Source organism: Acipenser ruthenus, chromosome 4 (assembly GCF_902713425.1).
Source record: "Acipenser ruthenus chromosome 4, fAciRut3.2 maternal haplotype, whole genome shotgun sequence".
NCBI lineage: Eukaryota > Metazoa > Chordata > Actinopteri > Acipenseriformes > Acipenseridae > Acipenser > Acipenser ruthenus.
The window spans coordinates 87,147,998-87,166,538 of NC_081192.1; the positions used below are offsets into that span (position 1 = coordinate 87,147,998).

General features: G+C 36.8%; 1 protein-coding gene across 1 annotated transcript; it reads left to right on the top strand.

Annotated features, from left to right (window-relative positions):
• The first annotated feature begins 314 nt into the window (after positions 1 to 314).
• Positions 315 to 16,690, top strand: LOC131737019 (scavenger receptor cysteine-rich type 1 protein M130-like). Its single transcript, XM_059023440.1, has 5 exons — positions 315 to 417; positions 12,254 to 12,307; positions 13,107 to 13,418; positions 13,959 to 13,994; positions 16,575 to 16,690. Exons 1-5 carry the CDS (start codon positions 324 to 326, stop codon positions 16,688 to 16,690), a joined length of 612 nt encoding a protein of 203 aa, XP_058879423.1. The 5' UTR covers positions 315 to 323.
• The last annotated feature ends 1,851 nt before the right edge of the window (positions 16,691 to 18,541 follow it).

Sequence of the window (18,541 nt, forward strand, 5' to 3'; positions counted from 1 at the left end):
TCTTGAAGTATCTGTATACTGCATTTGTAAATGACGCATATCCCTTCATAGCACGTGCATCGTGTTGAAGATCATGCAGTGTGGTCTCCATGTCTCCCGCTGCACGCTTTGCTATCGGCGTTCATCAGTAAACTTGATTCTCTTCTCTGCACCTGCATCTGTACCTTCATGTTTCATATAAGGCCATGTGTGGAATGTGAGATTGTAATTGGCTCATTGGGAAACCCCTCACATCTACTGATCAGTACTAAAAAGGTAACCGAGTCAGATAAGCGGCATTACGTGTTTCATTTACATATACGCGAGACGCAGGTCATTGTTTAATGATATTCAGAAGGTCCCTCAGTCAATGTGCTGAAGGAAGGCTCAACATGTGGCTGATCTGGATCCTCTTCATTGAAGTCCATCTGCACACCTGTAAGTACCAAACTGGGGTTTTAATAACATCGTAATACTGTAGAAGAGTGAGGGAGATTTGGGATTCGCTATTGCAAACAGTCATCGTCATTTTGGATTTAATTCAGGAATTAACAAAAACAGTAATGGGACTTTGAACATAATATATATTCACTTAATGTTGAAAATGTTACCCAATGATTGCTGTTGTGTTGAGATTTAAAATGAACAGTTTCAGTAAAGTCTTCATATACTTTACTCTGAGGGAAAAAACAAATAGTCACCATTTGAAATGCCTGGTCTTGTTTACATTAAACATTTAAATCTGTTTTCAGTTTATATATCTGGTAATTTATATGACATATAAACATATCAACAATTAAAACAAATGTTTAATTAAGCAATGATCCCTGACAGACAAGCGATTGACTGTGGTAGAAGTTCCGTCGTGTAAATACTTTTAAAGACTCCCTCCCCCCCCCCCCCCCCCAAAAAAAAAGTTTTTTTAATAAAATAAAAATCACAACTGAAGCTGACGAAGTATAATAGACATTTTAAAAAGGAAAAACCAAAGCTGTTCAAGATAAAACCCCTGCTGCAATTTTACTGCAATATTATTAGTTTTCTGCAACTCTTAAAAATATGCACCAATTCAAGCAGAAGTGTGTAAAATTTCAAATTCTTTAACTGTTGTTGTTTTTGTTTGTTTTTTAAAGAAGGGCATATCCAGCACTTCAATGATTGTACCATCATTGTGCTCATACAATTTTACATGATTTAGCTGATTACATTTTTTTTTTGGAAAGATTTTCAGTGATTGACAACAGAAAGAAAAACAATTATATGTTATTGGACCCAAGTTTCAAGGAAGGGAAAGGGATAGTTTTATATGAAGTTTTCCAGCTAGCTTTTTTTTTTTGTAATAAAGCCCAGGGTCCAGGATTCGTACATTTCACTTTATAGCTCACGGACACCGCTGACTGAAAAATAGCTGTCAGAACAGTGGACAGAATCCGTTGTAAATGCAGTTTATTCCTAATTTTGTACATTTCCCATCAACTGTCCCGGTGTCCCAACATTTTCCCCCAAACCTTAAAAAAGTCCCGGTTTACACCTGCGTCAGATAGTCTCCTTAAATAATTTACGTACAAAATCGCTACTATGGAACTGAAAGGCGAGTTTCAGTATAGTTGCTCATGAGGAGGAGTAGCAGGGAGGTTGCAAGAACTCAAAATATGCTGAGGGTTAAACAAAAAATAACAAAATGTGTGGATTACAGTAAAACTAATTCAGTATTACCTGGGTAACTAAAATCACCATTTTAAAGGGCAAATGAGAAAAAAGAAAAAAAAAATAACATAAAAAGCAGACATGCCAAAATGTAAGTGTATTCTTGACAGTGATCGACACAAATAACCCGTTTCTGAATAAGAAAGGAAAGAGTGACTGTGATGTCTTTTGCAAACATTGTGAATCAAGCTTTTCAGTAGCTATTAAGGGTCACTTGCAAACAAGCACTATATTCAAGTATGAAGCCTTCTTAAAAAAGCACTGTAGCCTATAGTTTTAAAACTATTTTAAAAGTGTGCCCCGGATCTGAGCTTTGGAAATCTGGTCACCCTAACTTAGATGACCCAACGGTAATTAATACTGAAACAAATACACAAACCTGCACTCAGATCTTACTTAAATAAAAAGTTACCGGTACTTTTATTCTTTTACATGTTTTACAAACAGTTCACAAACCACGTTCTCTTTTGTGTACGAGGTACCTGAACTGAAGAACAGCTCCACATAAGTAGAGGATTTTGTTTTATTATATAGGTATTATTTAGGCTATTGGAAAAACCCACAACGCAACATTATCCACCGCTGGGACACTGAAGCCTAAAGGGTACCAGATCACAGATAGAATAGCAACAAAAACTAGTTCTAATAGCAAGAGAATCCTTCTCGTTATGTTACATGCCCTCGCCTTTAACGGCATGAGGCGGTCCTTACTCGACGGTAAAGCTCTCTTCTTCACGTTCCATTGCTTATATATTATCTTCACGTTACAATTCATTATTCTTTTCTATATCTCGGTACATTTTATCTTGTTTAACATAACAAAAGGGCTACACAAATAACGCTTTGTGAGCTCCAGAGTAAAGCAGATAAGAGATACTCACGATTAGGGATGTGATTTTGTCACGGTAAAAATATGTCAGAATCACAGCTAAAAATAGACAATTTCACAGAATGGTCACGGCTACAAAGATTTGAACTTAAATATATTTATTCATGTAATATTCATGTAATATTTTAGTATTTGTGCAAAGTAAACATATATTTAAGGTATTTAACATTTATTTAATGTGTTTTCTTTAAAACACACGCTTCTAGTCAAAAGTAAACATAGATTATTTATTTATTTATTTATTAATTTTTTTAACAGTACCTTTTAAAAAACAACCGTAACAGGAATATGCTTACCTTTTAATTTCAACATGTACACCTTGTCCGATGTAAAAAAAAATAATCTGAACACTGAAATTTAGTTTTTTTAAATAAATGTTCTGGTTGTAAATTGAGAATTTTACAAGATCCTTTTCGTTAATATCTATTTAAACACAGCTGTGGTTTTGGTATACGAGATGTACAGTAAAAGATTAGAAGGCTTGTTCTGCATTTACACTGTTGACAGGTTAAGCACCGCAGGGGAACAACTGCAAGAGGTTTACAGTTCATGCTTCTGCAGAACTGTAAACCGTCCTCCCTTTAGGTTTTGCATGATGAAGTGTATGCAGAGGTATATTTTCTGCACAAAAGGCTTCTGCTAATTTGAAGCTGGTTTCTCCTTAAAGCTGCTCCCTCCTTTCATGAAATTGTTTGGATATTGCTCTGCTAGTTACTTAGAACTTAATTTCGCAATTTTTTTATAGTTATGTGTAAGTATTCACCTTTATTTGACGTTTACCAAAATGCTTTAAACTTTGCACTGAAATCAGTTCAAAAGACATGAACTGCTCCTTTCCTGTTTTCACGATGAGTGGAAACAAATGTCAAAATTCACCGCCGTTACCACCGTGACAAAATCACGTCCCTACTAGTGATTAGGGATGTGATTTTGTGACTGTAAAAATTTGTAAAAATCTCAGCAGTCAAGGCTAAAAATAGACAATTTCGTGGAATGGTCACGGCTACAAAGATTTTATCTTAAATATGTTTATTCATGTAATATTTTAGTATTTGTGCAAAGTAAACATATATTCAATATATTTAACATGTATTTACTGTTTTTTCTTTAACACACACTTCCAGTCAAAAGTAAACATATATTTAAAAAAGCACAAAAGGCTTTGGTTAATTTGAAGTTTGTTTCTCATTAAAGCTGCTCCCTCCGCTTTCATGAAATTGGAGAAGGGGTTGTTCTGTGGTCCGGACCACTGGGACCACTGGGACCACTGTGCACTGTGATGTCACAGTGGTTCGGACCACTGCACTCCATCAATGTGGTCGGGACAACCCGGACCACTTGCTGTCACTGTTATATTTTGATTTCAGTTTTATTATTAATTTTCCTTTAGGCTAATTATTGTTGCATTGTCTCATACTTAATGTACAGTAATATAATTAATGCCAGTGTTTATATCTAATAATAATGGGATCGGCACTACTCCAGCAGCTGCCATTCACTGCCCTGTGTTGCGCAGTGGTCCCCACTCGGGGCTATTTAATAGTGGGTATGGAACTGATTTTTCAGTTGTACTGTCAGAAATGTTCTTGTTTCCATTGGGTTAATATTTCCTTTTTTAAAATCCTAACTTGCTGGTTATAAAGGGTCGTATTTCTGCTACAATGTGTAAACTTGGTAAATCTATAGATTAACCGGTATATGTGTAGATTTACCAGCTCAGCTGTCAATGTATAAAATAACTAAGGAGATGGTAATTAATGCTACGGTAGTTAATGCTACAGCACTTTAGTGGGGGGCTTAGGTCGGCCAGGGTATCCTCGGCTCACCGCGCACCAGTGACCCATATAGTCTGGCCGGGCACCTGCGGTCTTGCCTGTAAACTGCCCAGCGCTGCGTTGTCCTCTGACGCTGTAGCTCTGAGGCGGCTGCACGGTGAGTCTGCAGAGTGTAAAGAAGCGGTCGGCTGACGGCACACGCTTCGGAGGACAGCGTGTGTTCATCTTCACCCTCCCGAGTCAGCACAGGGGTGGTAGCAGTAAGCTGAGCCTAAAAATAATTGGCTATTCTAAATTGGGAGAATATGATAAAAAAAAAATAATTGGCGTCTACTAAATTAAAAAAAAAAGTTAAAAAACCCCCCAAAATAATAATATTTACAAAAAAAAATTTCTGTAAGATCTATTACGTACTTGGGTAAATTAACTGATTTATTATTTATTTTTCTTAAACTCCAGCCTTAGGATTTTTTTTTGTGTTATTTGATTAATCTTTCTAAACTTCACTGCATTTCTTCTTGCATTATTATTATTATTATTATTATTATTATTATTATTATTATTATTATTATTAATAATAATAATAATAATATTAATAATAATAATAATAATAATAATAATAATAATAATGTATTTGGCAGAGACCATGTATTAATGTTTTGTCTAATATACAGACATGATTAAAGACAGATTTCTGGTTTTGTTTCTAACAATTTATCCCCCTTATCTTTCGTTCGATGTAAAAAAAAAAAAAAGCACTTTCCCGATTTTATTTTAAATCAGTATTTACCATCGGGCAAACATGAGGCATGGTAATAATGACATCTCTTCAGCAAAACTCATGCCTCTACTAAGTGTGATTTAGTATTATTAAATTGAACTCAATTAGAAAAAAGCATAATCTAAGTGCACGCAAGTTTTGCATTTCAGTGAGAATCATACAGTGTGCTACATTATTTTGTATTGTGAATTGTTGCCAGACAGTGATCACGGATGTAAGTAAAAGGGATCGTTATTTTATACATTGACCGCTGAGCTGGTAAATCTACACATTTACCAGGGTTAATCTATAGATTTACCAATCTTACACATGTAACAGAAATACTACCCTTTTATAACCAGCAAGATAAGATTTTAAAAAAGGAAATATTGACCTCGGTAGAGTGTCAGCTCTGGTTATGGCCCTGCCGATAATAATCAGTATTTTCCTTTTTTTAATATAAAAAAAGAATCATGGCAAACAGGATTTTGCCACTATTGGAATTTCATAAACCTAATCATAATCGGAATTTCAACTACAATCTTAACAATAATCATAATCATAATTTGAATTTCAATACAATCGTAACAATAATTATAATCATAATTTGAATTTCAACTACAATCGTAACAATAATCATAATCATAATTTGAATTTCAACTACAATCTTAACAATAATCATAATCACAATTTGAATTTCAACTACTACGCTTCCCTGGTTTCCGAACAGAAAGTAAATCAAGGATCTATTTATAAAATGTTTGAATAAAAAAGCAAACAGAACAAAGCCTTATATTTAAGGATTTTCATTTTTTTAATATGTTTTGCTTTTTTTTTAACAATGTTATGCACCATTTAGTTTTAATAATATTAACAAATGTTTTTACCTTGTAACTATCAATCACTGTGAGCAGCGCTCATTGATTAATTTACTCTCAAGTTTAGACACTGTGAGAAAAGTATATTTTGGGTGAGTAGAATGCAACATTACCTTAAAGTCATGAGTACTTTCAATAAATACGGTACATACAGTATTTTAATGCTAACCTATGGGGTATGCATTAACTACAGTCTTACATTTTAACTGTAATGTTACTTTGAACTACTGTACTGTAAAATCTTGGTCTTACAATAAAAATCTTCCTTTCTTTATTTTCCACCTGAGAAAATCCAACAATGTATTTTTCACAGTAGTCCTGCCTTAATAATATGAATAATAATATTATAGTCCAGAAAGTTGCAACTCTCTATGTAGTTAGCTACACAGTTTTTAAATCTTTCTTTCTCATGTGCTCTCCCTAAAAATATAAATAAATAAATAAAAACATGTCCAAAATGTTTCTTCTAAAAACTATACCGATACTGCACTAATGCAAATAAAGAAACAATACTATTGTATTCCTTATTGGTCGGCTTGCTATAGCAATATAAAGCATCCTGCCTCGCTCCTAACACAGAATATTGTATTTATTATATAGATTTAAACTGTGGCTGACAGATAGGTAAATTGGTAGGTTAGGGTGAGGGTGACAAAGACGGCACCGAAAAATCCTTAGGCTAAGGATCAAGAATCCAGTCGCTTATTCGCCAGTCACAAACACGCATTGCAAACGAGTCAATTCAAACGTATGTGTTTATTTCTTTTATTATTTAAAAATAAATAAATATTGAAAACCCAGACTTATTGGTCACGTGTTTCTGGCAATTCCCAGACTTGCTATAATTGGTTGTCCCTGCATTTCTATGATCTGTTCTCCTAGCTAATGCATGCAGTGAATTCACAGTGACCATTGGAGATGCCGGGAAGCTTGACAACATGCGAACTCAAGCTGCGCAGCAAAATTGATTTTTCTTTACGTATCACATTTTATTATCATACGTAATTAATGTTATGTTTTCAATGTGTAAAATACCCAGTAACGCATCGTATCTGGAGCGCTGACTGTGAGAGAGCTCTGACTCACTCAAAGTATGTTCTGGATGTAAAATAATTGTATCGGCCGTAGGGCCTGCTCATAAAGCAGGGGTTCCCAAATTTTTGTTCAAGGAGGGCCGCTTAACATTGAGGTGGACATTGGGTGGTGGGGCGCATAATAAAATGCACCTATAATTAAACACCAATATGTGCAATAAATATAACATACTGTTATATATAGTCCCAAGACGTTTATCTTTTCGGCTGCCTTTTTCTTTTTTGGTTTGTGAAATGTTTTTTTTTTTTTTTTTAAGATTTGATTTTATCGTGTTTGTATTTATACTTTATTGTCTGGTTTAACATACCCAGATTTGCACTAATCGTGGTTTACCTTATTAAATTAACATTGTCACTTGTGTATCTTTATGGAGACATTCTAAAACGCTCACTAGATGTGCTTAAACGGAAAACAAACGTTAAACTTTACCAATATCGCTTAACACTTCCCAATACTATCCTAAAATAAGTCGTGGTTTTCATTAACGTTACGCCCTAAAAAAATAACATGTGAACTGCGCAATGTGAAAAGCGCTTAATGTGCAAATATTTAGGACTATTCATTATGTTTACCGCGATTTAGTGAACTCTATTGGGATTCTTTATTTTAAAAAAAAATGCCTACAACAGTTTTCAAATTAAAGAAAAAAATGCCGTTTTTTTCAGTCATCTGAATTTATTACAAACTAGTGCCAAAATAAATAACTGCAGAACATTGTATATAGAAAAATATAATGTTCTTTATGATGCCAGTGTCAGTGGTTATAAAGACAATAAAAAGAAAGACGCCAAATGGTAAGAAATAGCAGAACAATTGGAAATTGATGGTAGCCTATGTCTATCTCGCTTTATTTCACCTTAATTTTAGTCAGTGACGGGGAGCGCAGCACCACACACTGGTTTCGTATTTCTGTAAAATGACGCTTCTTTATTTTAATAATGTTGACCAATAATAACAAGCACATTCACACACTAACTGAGAAGATTTTATTAAAACTGAAATCAATAAAAGTATATTATATTAAACTAATTTTCTCAGTATTTACAAAGAAATATGCGTAGATATATTATTTTTCAATAATTAACATGTTAAATCAGATCACATATAAACATTCACTGTTAAATGTCATTTTTTTAGTGTGTGGTGTACTCAGACTATTTCTTTGTTTTATTTATTTTTATTTCGTCTCCACAAAGGAGCAAAAGCAGACAGTATTGTCTTTTCATGACTAGCTACAGTTGTGTGTGTGTTTATGTACTCGTGATGTATTGATGTCGTTTGCTTCGCTATTTATATATAGTTATTTACAGTGCTTGAATATTTTAAAAATATAAAAATCAAACATGCTCCATGAAAAAAATGTATTGCAATCGACACAGTTTATATAGTGATTTCAATACAGGTCAAATATTTCATTGGTTCTACATAAAATACAGTTTATCAAAAATAGTTACATAGGGCATTTCATCGGTGCATGATCATTTCTGAACTAAAGGCCACTAAAATACTTTTTCTGTTTGTTTTACTTTTGAAAATATTACATCGGTTATACAAAAAGTGCAGTTTCACACATAGTGGCACATTCATAAACCATATATATATATATATATATATATATATATATATATATATATATATATATATATATCACATCATGCATATAAATCTGTTCTTAATTGCAGACAGAGCTAACCAAAATACAATTGAATTTGTTGAACAAGGTGGTGGGGCTTGTTTAAGTCTTGATCTTCAGCTCTTTCATTTACGCACATCTAAAACAAACGCTGTGTATTGGAAATACCACTTTATATTTAGTATTACTACCTAAAAATGTCATACATTTTTGTGACTTACAGTAAGTACATAAGGACTTAAAATCAACAACAAATTCATTAAATCTCCTAATAAATGACCAAACTGAGTAAAATGTGCTGCTTCGTACATTAATATCCACAAATCTTTATTCATTTTGTGCTGCTTAGTACATTAATATTCACAATTCTCTAATAGTTATTACAGTCCAGAAAGTTACTACTCTGTGTAGTTAGCTACTGCGAGTCTCCTCCCATTAGTACTAGGCTATAGGCTGTTACAGTTTGTATAGTTGTTTTCTGTAAATCTTTCTTTCTCTTGTGCTCTCCCTATTAACATAATAACGTTAAGCCCTAAATAACAACCTAATGTGAACTGCTCAGTGTGAATAGCGCTTAATGTGCAAGTTATTCACTATGTTTACCGCGATTATGTGACATCTATTGGGATTCCTTTTTTTTTTTTTTTAAATGCCTACAACAAATGTTTTCAAATGAAAGAAAAAATGACGTTTTTTTCAGTCATCTGAATTTATTACAAACCAGTGCCAAAATAAATAATTTCAGAACATTGTATATCACAATCAACACGACTCTCCCCGTTTTTATCTGCGCAGTTTAATTACAAAAGTATGATTTATTTTAGGATAGTATTATAATGTGTTAAGCTTGATATCTGCAAAGTTTGTAAGCATTGGTTTTGTATTTCAGCATATTAAGCCACGTTTCGCGCTTTTCACATTACACGCAGTTCTTAAGCAGGTTATTTTTCGGGCTTAACATGGTTATTATAGAGTGTATGTTAATGAAACCCACGACTAATTAGTGTCATTAGATTTCAAGCAACTTACCCAGTTTCTGCTTGAGTGGGATTTATGCAGCTGAATTTTTTCGGCGATCATTTGTGACAGTAATCACCGAATCACATACCCCTGGCAGCACTTGTGTCTTGTTTTCATGACCTAAATATACAACACCCAGCTGCGATGTGCGCTGCTTGTATCGATATTGAGCTGAAAATGAACTCCTGCATGTCAAGTCTCAAGGTTTACCCGTGAAATTCACGCTTTTTGAGATCTCACGGCAGTGCAATGGATTCTCTCGTTCGTGCATAAGTTTGTTATTGTTTGCGAGCATAGGCGGCGCGTAAGTCTTTTGTTTGGGGAGACTATTCCACACTCCCCCCTGACCCCCTGACCCCCTGCATTTATCAGATCGGCGGGAGGAATTAACGTTAAATCAGCCAAGCACTGTCTCCTCCAATGACATTGAAATGAGAGTAAATCCTGGATCTATTTTACAACAGTGTGTCGATGCTGATATCCCAGCAGCTCTAGCAGGCTGGCGGTTGCGCAGTAGAAACCCGAGATATATGTTTGTTAGAGCAGCTTAGCGCGTTTGCGGGGGAGAAAAATCGATATTCTCTCACAATATGTTTTGTGTTGGTCAGAACAATTTCTTGTGAGGGTTTGGGTAAGCTTCCCCAACACTCTTATACGCGCCGCCTATATTTGCGAGGCTGCGAAACCCTTTAAACATGATACTGCGGTAAATGCAATACAACTGTCCAAGCGTATTGTTTCATTTTGGGGGAGCGGGGTCACCACGGAGATGTGTACATTACCATTCTACATTCCAGTAGCTGCTACGCAACACCCCCCCCCCCCCAAAGATAGAATTGCCTCGCTCTCAAACTGACGGTTTGTCTGCGCGAGCCAAAAATATTTCTGTAGGCCTACGCAGGCTGTCAGGCTGTCACTGTGTCGTTCACGCACAAATTACCACAGAATTAAAGAGAAATGGACATCAGTGAGAATTGAATTATTAAACTCGAAAAATATAATGTTCTTTATGATGCCAGTGCCAGTGGTTATAAAGACAATGGTAATAAATAGCAGAACAATTGGAAATTGATGGTATGTCTCTCTCTTTATTTCACCTTAATTTTAGTCAGTAACGGGCGCAGCACCACACACTGGTTTCGTATTTCTGTAAAATGACGCTTCTTTATTTTAATAATGTTGACCAATAATAACAAGCACATTCACACACTAACTGAGAAGATTTTATTAAAACTGAAAATCAATAAAAGTATATTATATTAAACTAATTTTCTCAGTATTTACAAAGAAATATGTGTTGATATATTCTTTTTTAATAATTTACATGTTAAATCAGATCACATATAAACATTCACTGTTAAATGTCATTTTTTTAGTGTGTGGTGTACTCAGACGATTTCTTTGTTTTATTTATTTTTATTTCGTCTCCACAAAGGAGCAAAAGCAGACAGTATACATGACTAGCTACAGTTGTGTGTGTGTGTGTGTTTTTATCTACTCGTGCTGTATTCGTGTCGTTTGATTCGCTATTTATATATAGTTATTTATTTACAGTGGTAGAATATTTTATAAAAATATAGAAATCAAACATGCATTGTAATCGACACAGTGTATATACCGTAGTGATTTTAACACAGGTCAAATTTTTCATTGGTTCTACATAAAATAGTTACATAGGACATTTCATCGGTGCACGATCCTTTCTGAACTAAAGGCCAATAAAATACTTTTTTGTTTGTTTTACTTTTGAAAATGTTACATTGGTAACATAATGTACAGTTTCATACATAGTGGCACATTTATAAACCATATATATCACATCATGCATATAAATTTATTCTTAATTGCAGACAGAGCTAACCAAAATACAATTGAATTTGTTAAACATGGTGGTGGGACTTGTTTAAGTCTTGATCTTCAGCTCTTTCATTTAAGCACAGCTAAAACAAACGCTGTGTATTGGAAATACCACTTTATATTTAGTATTACTACCTAAAAATGTCATACATTTTTGTGACTTACAGTAAGTACATAAGGACTTAAAATCAACAACAAATTCATTAAATCTCCTAATAAATGACCAAACTGAGTACAATGTGCTGCTTTGTACATTAATATCCACAAATCTCTCTTCATTTTGGGCTGCTTAGTACATTAATATTCACAATTCTCTAATAGTTACCAATTTGACAATTCACTGGTGACACACTTATTTTGAATATTAATGTACGAAGCAGCACATGAATAATTAAAAGTATTTTATAGTTAAAGTTTGAGTCAGCTGAAATCAACACTGTGTAACTTTGTATTAAACTAACAACCTTTCTTGTACAATGAAACTGAAATGTGTTGCATGTTAAATATTTGTGATGAATTTATGGAATCTGTTTACCTTTCCAGCAGTTCTTTACAATTATGATGAAATGCCAACACAGGAACTATTTGATAGTTAACATTTGAGTCAGCTCAAGTTTATGTAACCCAGTATTAAACTAACATTGCCTTCCTTGCCTTCAGGTGCTGCAGCTCTAGTGAATTCAACAGAACCCTCCAGTGGAAGCACAGTGACAGGTGAATGAAATGAAAATCTGTAACATTCTGAAATACAATTAAAGCCTGCATTACTACTACTAGGACTACTACTACTTATTATTATTATTATTATTATTATTATTATTAATAATAATAATAATAATAATAATAATAATAATAATAATAATAATAATAATAAGCATGTGAGTGACATTTAGCCTCTGCCAAGGCTGTAAATTAAACATTTATTACATCAATAACAACCTACTTACACTGTATCCACATGTTAAAATGTTTCTCTGACATAAAGACAGACCCCTTGATTATAATTCTTAGCAGTTTGTGCTGTTGTGCTCTTCGTGTTTTTTGAGAACTGGATAAGCAATTATTAAGATATTTGTAAAAACTGTGACATGCAGACAGATAGTTGTCCAGACAGACATCCTCTATTTCCAGTCATGTTCTGATAATATGACTAACCTGCTTCATCAGAAATAGACAAGTGGTTCTCAAGATATATCAAAAAATGAAATTGCAACATAGACTGTTAAAGAAGGTTATTAGGATGCTTCATTATTATTGGACTAGTGGTCCCGTAGATATGTGCAAGACTCTAAAGTAAATATGTAGTATGCCCACCACTACTGCAAATTCCCATGGCCAGAGATTCACCTGCCCAGTGGGGAATAATAATAATAATAATAATAATAATAATAATAATAATAATAATAATAGCTACTTGATGTGCAGCATGCAGTAGCCACATGTGCAGCTCCCCAGTGCAGAGTTTCAGCAGTGAGCTGGCTGATACACAGTGAGAGTGCTTGTGTTTCCCCAGGGAGTACCCAGCTGAGACTGAATGGGAGCAGCCCCTGCACTGGGAGGGTGGAGGTTCTCTATAACGGGCACTGGGGAAGAGTGTGCAGCCACTCCTGGGATCTGCCTGATGCTGAGGTAGTCTGTAAACAGCTGGAGTGTGGGGCTGCTGTTTCTGCACCCCATTATAAACGCCCAGGCCGCCTCCCTGAAGACAGAGTGCTGAATAGCGTGGGCTGCCTGGGGAACGAGACACAGCTGACGGAGTGCAAGTCCAGTCCGTGGGGGAGGAAGGACTGTCAGCATGACTGGGATGCTGCTGTGATTTGTGCAGGTAGAGAAATCTCTTTTTGTAAATGGATATTTGGGGTGCCAATATATTTATTCAGGGTGGAGTTTCCTCTTTCTATAAACTTCCAGTTCAGCCTGTTCAGTATTACCATAATCCACAATGCTTAACATAAAATAATGGTAGGGTCCCTCCCCAATCACTAATAATGTTCTAGTGTGCTTCCTTGATATCTGGTGTATTCATACTCCTGCCAGAAACTAGTCCCAAGTTGTAGACTGGCTACAGCCAAACTTCCCAGGCGACGTGGTTAGGAAACCATCTCCTCCACTCAGAGTTGCCGTTGAGCTGTATCAGTGAGTGGGCAGAGCAGCCGACACTCACATCTGGCTCTGTGACCTAATTGAAGAAAGGCGGAGTCATGTTGTAAAATCTGCTGGGGTGCTGACATTTTTACTGCAGTATTTCCAAGTGGTGTTGTAAAGTGACACAAACCTACAGGGCAAATTTGTACTGTTTTTGTTTTACTTTTATTTATTTTTTTCTATTACGTATAATCTATATGTGTGTATGTGTTTGTTTTAGAATCTCAGGAAGGAAAAGAAGCACTGGAAAGAGAAGGCAAGTGTATTTAAAGTTAAATCGTTCTTTTAGTTCAATCCAGCATGTTTATATTGTGGATCTAAATACACTGGGCCCTATATTCAATAGACTTATGCATCTCATGGAGTCAGTTATCCTTTAGAGGGCCCAATTCACATACCAGTGGTAAAACTGGAGTTAAGACTGGAGGTGTCGGGGCTCCCGAGTGGTGCATCCGGTAAATGTGCTCCACGTGGAGTGCAGGATGCACTCTATAGCCTGGACGTCGCCGGTTCAAGTCCAGGCTATTCCACAACCGACCGTGGACGGGAGCTCCCAGGGGGCGGCGCACAATTGGCCAAGCGTCGCCCGGGGGGGGGGGGGGGGGGGAGGAGGAGTGTTTAGGTCAGCAACCCCTGTAGTCTGGCCGGGCTTGCCTGTAAGCTGCCCGAGAGCTGAGTTGTCCTCCGACGCTGTAGCTCTTGGGTGGCTGCATGGTGAGTTCGCAGTGTGAAAAAAAGTGGTCGGCTAACGGCACACGCTTCGGAGGACAGCGTGTGTTCGTCTTCGCCCTCCCTAGTCAGCGCAGTGGTGGTAGCGGTGAGCTGAGCCTAAAAATGATTGGCCATTCCAAATTAGGAGAAAATAATTAAAACATTTTAAAGAAATAAAAAGACTGGAGATGTCTTAATATCACTCCTTCTGCTGCAATTCATGAATGTTCCAATAGCGTTTTATCCATGCCATTTGATTAGCTCTCATGAATAATTCATTTTGCATTCATACCACCCTTTTTATAGTAATAGTGGGACTCTTACCTAATTATCTCCTTCAAATACATTGCCAAGTGTTAATACCTCCACTACAGTTGGCTCTAGACACACTGGGGTAATATAGCTTGTCTTTAAAAAGTCTTTGTTTTAACCAAAAATTGCTTAACAAGCAAGGGAGCCAATTTTAACATTCATGTTGTGTTTTAACTGAGTAACTTAAAATTAATTTTTCTTTCGAGTTGTATTTCTTTTACTTTCAAGCAACAGTAATGTGAAATATATTTTTACATGCTGTGTATCATTTTCTGTGACTAATCATTTGTTTGGTGTTTAAAATCTGCACAATATAAATAATAATAATTGTAATACAGCACCGAAGCTCCGCTCAGATCGGAGCCTGGATTCAGGATCAGATCCCTTTAGTACAACCGGCCCCTGAGGCAGCGTTGAACGCTAGAGCGAGTGTGGCACAATGCAGATTTAATGAGAGGCATGAGAATTGCCCTTGAAATATATTTCTAGAAACGTTGAGGTTACCCCACAATTGAAATACTTAAGATAAACAGTTTTGCTATTAAAATTATGCTGTTACTGTATTGGTATAAGAAAAGGGTGTTTTTGAAAAGTATTTTCAGCTTCCAAAACATGCTGTATTACATAACAACGGATCCATTTCTAACAGATGTGACAGTAGTCGTCATGGAAACGAGTTCAGCACCCAAACACTGTCGATTTAAACATACATGAATGTTTATTAAAACAGCATTTAGATATTAATATAAACCAGTTGTTGTTTTTTTTTTTGGTTCAGTTTTTAAGTTAACCGCATTTATGATTGGGGGGGATGCTTTAGTGCCAAATTGTTTAAATAAATGAATAAATGAATAAATAAATAAAAAATATGTATGTAAAAATGTATTTAAATGAACAAAGAAATAAAAGTATGAATTAATAAATGTACATTTATGAATTAATTAATTTTTATATTTTTTTGCCACAACATATCCTCCATATCCTTTTATATTGCCTCTCGTTCCTTTTTTACATTTCGCGCTTGCATTTCAGCAGTGTCAATCAAACTGAACTGTGCAGGTATTATTGGCTAATCCACCAATTTGCATTTGCAGTCAATTGCACTTGACTGCAAGCATTGTTACAGGTCTCTACGTGAACATGGCTAAACAGTTCCTATATCACATTTAGACATGCTTAGCTAAAGGGTGTTTAAGTCTTTATAAATACTGGTGACGCATGTGTAACTCTTAGCCACACCTAGTAAGCAGGGCCAGATTAACCCATCACAGGTCCCTAGGCAAACATACACTTCTGGGCCCCTACCTTCTTATATGAATAACAACAAATAGCCGATTATATATACAGTATATCTTAGCTTCTATAACTCAAGCTCCACCAATTTGCAAAATGTATCATTTTCGTTTTTAAGTTATTCTACTTGGTTTTGATCAGAAATAGTCAATAATGCTGAATTCTAGTTATTAATTTTAACGAAAGTTTCACGCAATGCCAGATACCACCAAGTTATCCGGGCATTGCTGTCCTTCATTGTGCTTAACCACTTGAGTGGAGCGTGGTCTGTGGATGAATGTCCCAGCAGGTAGTATCGTAAAGAGTGAGTAGCCCATTTAATGGCCAAACACTGCTTTTCGACCACGGAGTAGTTGCGCTCCCTGGGTAGCATCTTTTTGCTGAGGTACAGTATCGGGTGTTCTACTCAGTCTACCTTTTGGGACAAAACTGCACCCAAACCAACATCCATGTAGCCCAAACTACATGGTTTTGAAATGGAACAGCCCTTCAGGAGTTGAAAATGCGGTTTTCTTTCTAGAACTGCCGGTTAAGGGGATCTGCCAGTATCCCTTCATCAGGTCCAGAGTGGGGATAAACCTAGCCATAGACATCGAACTTGGCAATGGCGTTTACCTTACAGAAATCAACGCATAAGCGGTTGGTGCTATCCTTTTTGGCCACTATCACAATTGGACTGCACCACTCGCTCCTGGAAGGCTCAATCACCCCAAATTCGAGCATCGGCAATACCTCTTTGCTAACGCCACTTCGTCGACTTTCTGGGATCCGGTAAGGTCTCTCTTGCACCGTGACACCTGGGGAGAGATAATGGCATATTCAACAAGGTTAGTTCTACCGGGCAAGTCATAGAAAACATAATTGAACTCCTCAATTAACTTAGCCTGGGGTTATAAATAAGGCTTCCCTTGCTTGCCAGGGCTTTAATAAATTTACATGATAAATTTCCCGTTCATTACAGCAATCGGGCTGTCTAATTTCATAATTCACCTTTCCTATAGCCCGAACCACCTCATATGGCCCCTGCCATTTAGCACAAAGTTTCAATTCTGATGAGAGAAGAAGTAGCATTACTTTGTCTTCTGGTCGAAAGGTTTTGAATTCTTGCATTTTATTTGTAATGCTGCTGTTGCCGGTGCTGAGCTGATTTGAGATTGTTCTGGGCCAAACGACCAACCAGATCCAGGCGATCTCTAAGTAGGAGCACATGCTGCACTACATTTTTGGTCGAGCCTTTGTGCTCTTCCCACCCCTCTCTCAACAGATTGAGGATGCCGCGAGGCTGTCTGCCGTACAAGAGCTTGAAAGAGGAGAACCCTGTTGAACTCTGCGGCACCTCTCTCACTGCAAAAAGGAGGTAGGGTAGAAGCAATGCCCAATGCTCTTGGTTCACAAATCGTCTCAGCATCTGCTTTAAGGTCTGATTAAAACGCACCACCAAACCATCTGTCTGTGGATGATAAACAGATGTCCTGATGGGACGTATTTTTAAGATTTTATAAACTTGCTGTAACGTGTTAGACAGAAAGTTAGTTCCATGATCATTCAAGATTTCCTTGGGGATCCCTGCTCTAGCCATAATCTGCACTAGTTCTTTGGCTATTGCAGCTGCACTAGTGGCCTCAAAGGAACTGCTTCCGGGTATCGCATTGCATAATCTACCACCACTAATATATGCGTGTACCCGGAATCAGAAGGTAGCAAAGGGCCCCCTATGTCCTATGAACACAATGTGTTCAAAGGGAGTGGAAATAATTGGCAATAGGACCAAAGGGGCGGGGCACACTCGACCCAGCGCTACTCTCTGGCAGTCTGGGCATGTGACTACTTATTTCGACACTTCCTTATGAAGCCCTACCCAATAAAATCGAGCCAATATCTGTTCCCTCGTTTTATCAGCTCCGAGGTGCCCTGCAAAAGGGATATCATGCGTCTCATGAACTCGAACTGACAAGACGGGGGAACCATCAATTGTGTTACAGGCTGTCCTGTGCCTGTGACAAGGTTTACCCTATATAACAATTGCCCCTTGATAATGAAGTGTGGAAATACTAGCACCCCAGCACCATCATCCTTACCGTCAATAGATCGGACCTGTTCCCGAGCATGCACCAGTGTGGGGTCATTGCTTTGGCCCCACACTAAGTCCGTGCTCGAGGCCCACTGGTCCGGTATATTGAGAGGGGCTGGAGTAGCCTCTGCCCTGGATGGCCCAGTAACCTCGCCCTCTCGGTCACAATGCATACCAACTCCCTTTGATTGGCATTTGTTACCATCCGAGCATTCTCCCACCAGACCCTAGCCTTGTCTCATTAATGCTCCCTCCCATTGTCCAATCCGTCTGTCTTTGTTAGTTTTTCTTGGACAAAAAAGGGGGAAAACATTTCAGCCTGAAAGGGAAAAACATCACCAATAATTTTCCTTTCCCTTTTTCTGCCATGTTTACGTGTGCGGTCGAGACTGCCATTAATTTAACCAATTCTTTGT

Bases quoted from the DNA above. Each gene is read 5' to 3' on its own strand.
- LOC131737019 (XM_059023440.1), top strand. From the start codon at position 324: ATGATATTCAGAAGGTCCCTCAGTCAATGTGCTGAAGGAAGGCTCAAC. The intron at 12,308-13,106 runs GTGAATGAAATG...GTGTTTCCCCAG, and splicing joins CAGTGGAAGCACAGTGACAG to GGAGTACCCAGCTGAGACTG. The intron at 13,419-13,958 runs GTAGAGAAATCT...TGTTTGTTTTAG, and splicing joins TGCTGCTGTGATTTGTGCAG to AATCTCAGGAAGGAAAAGAA.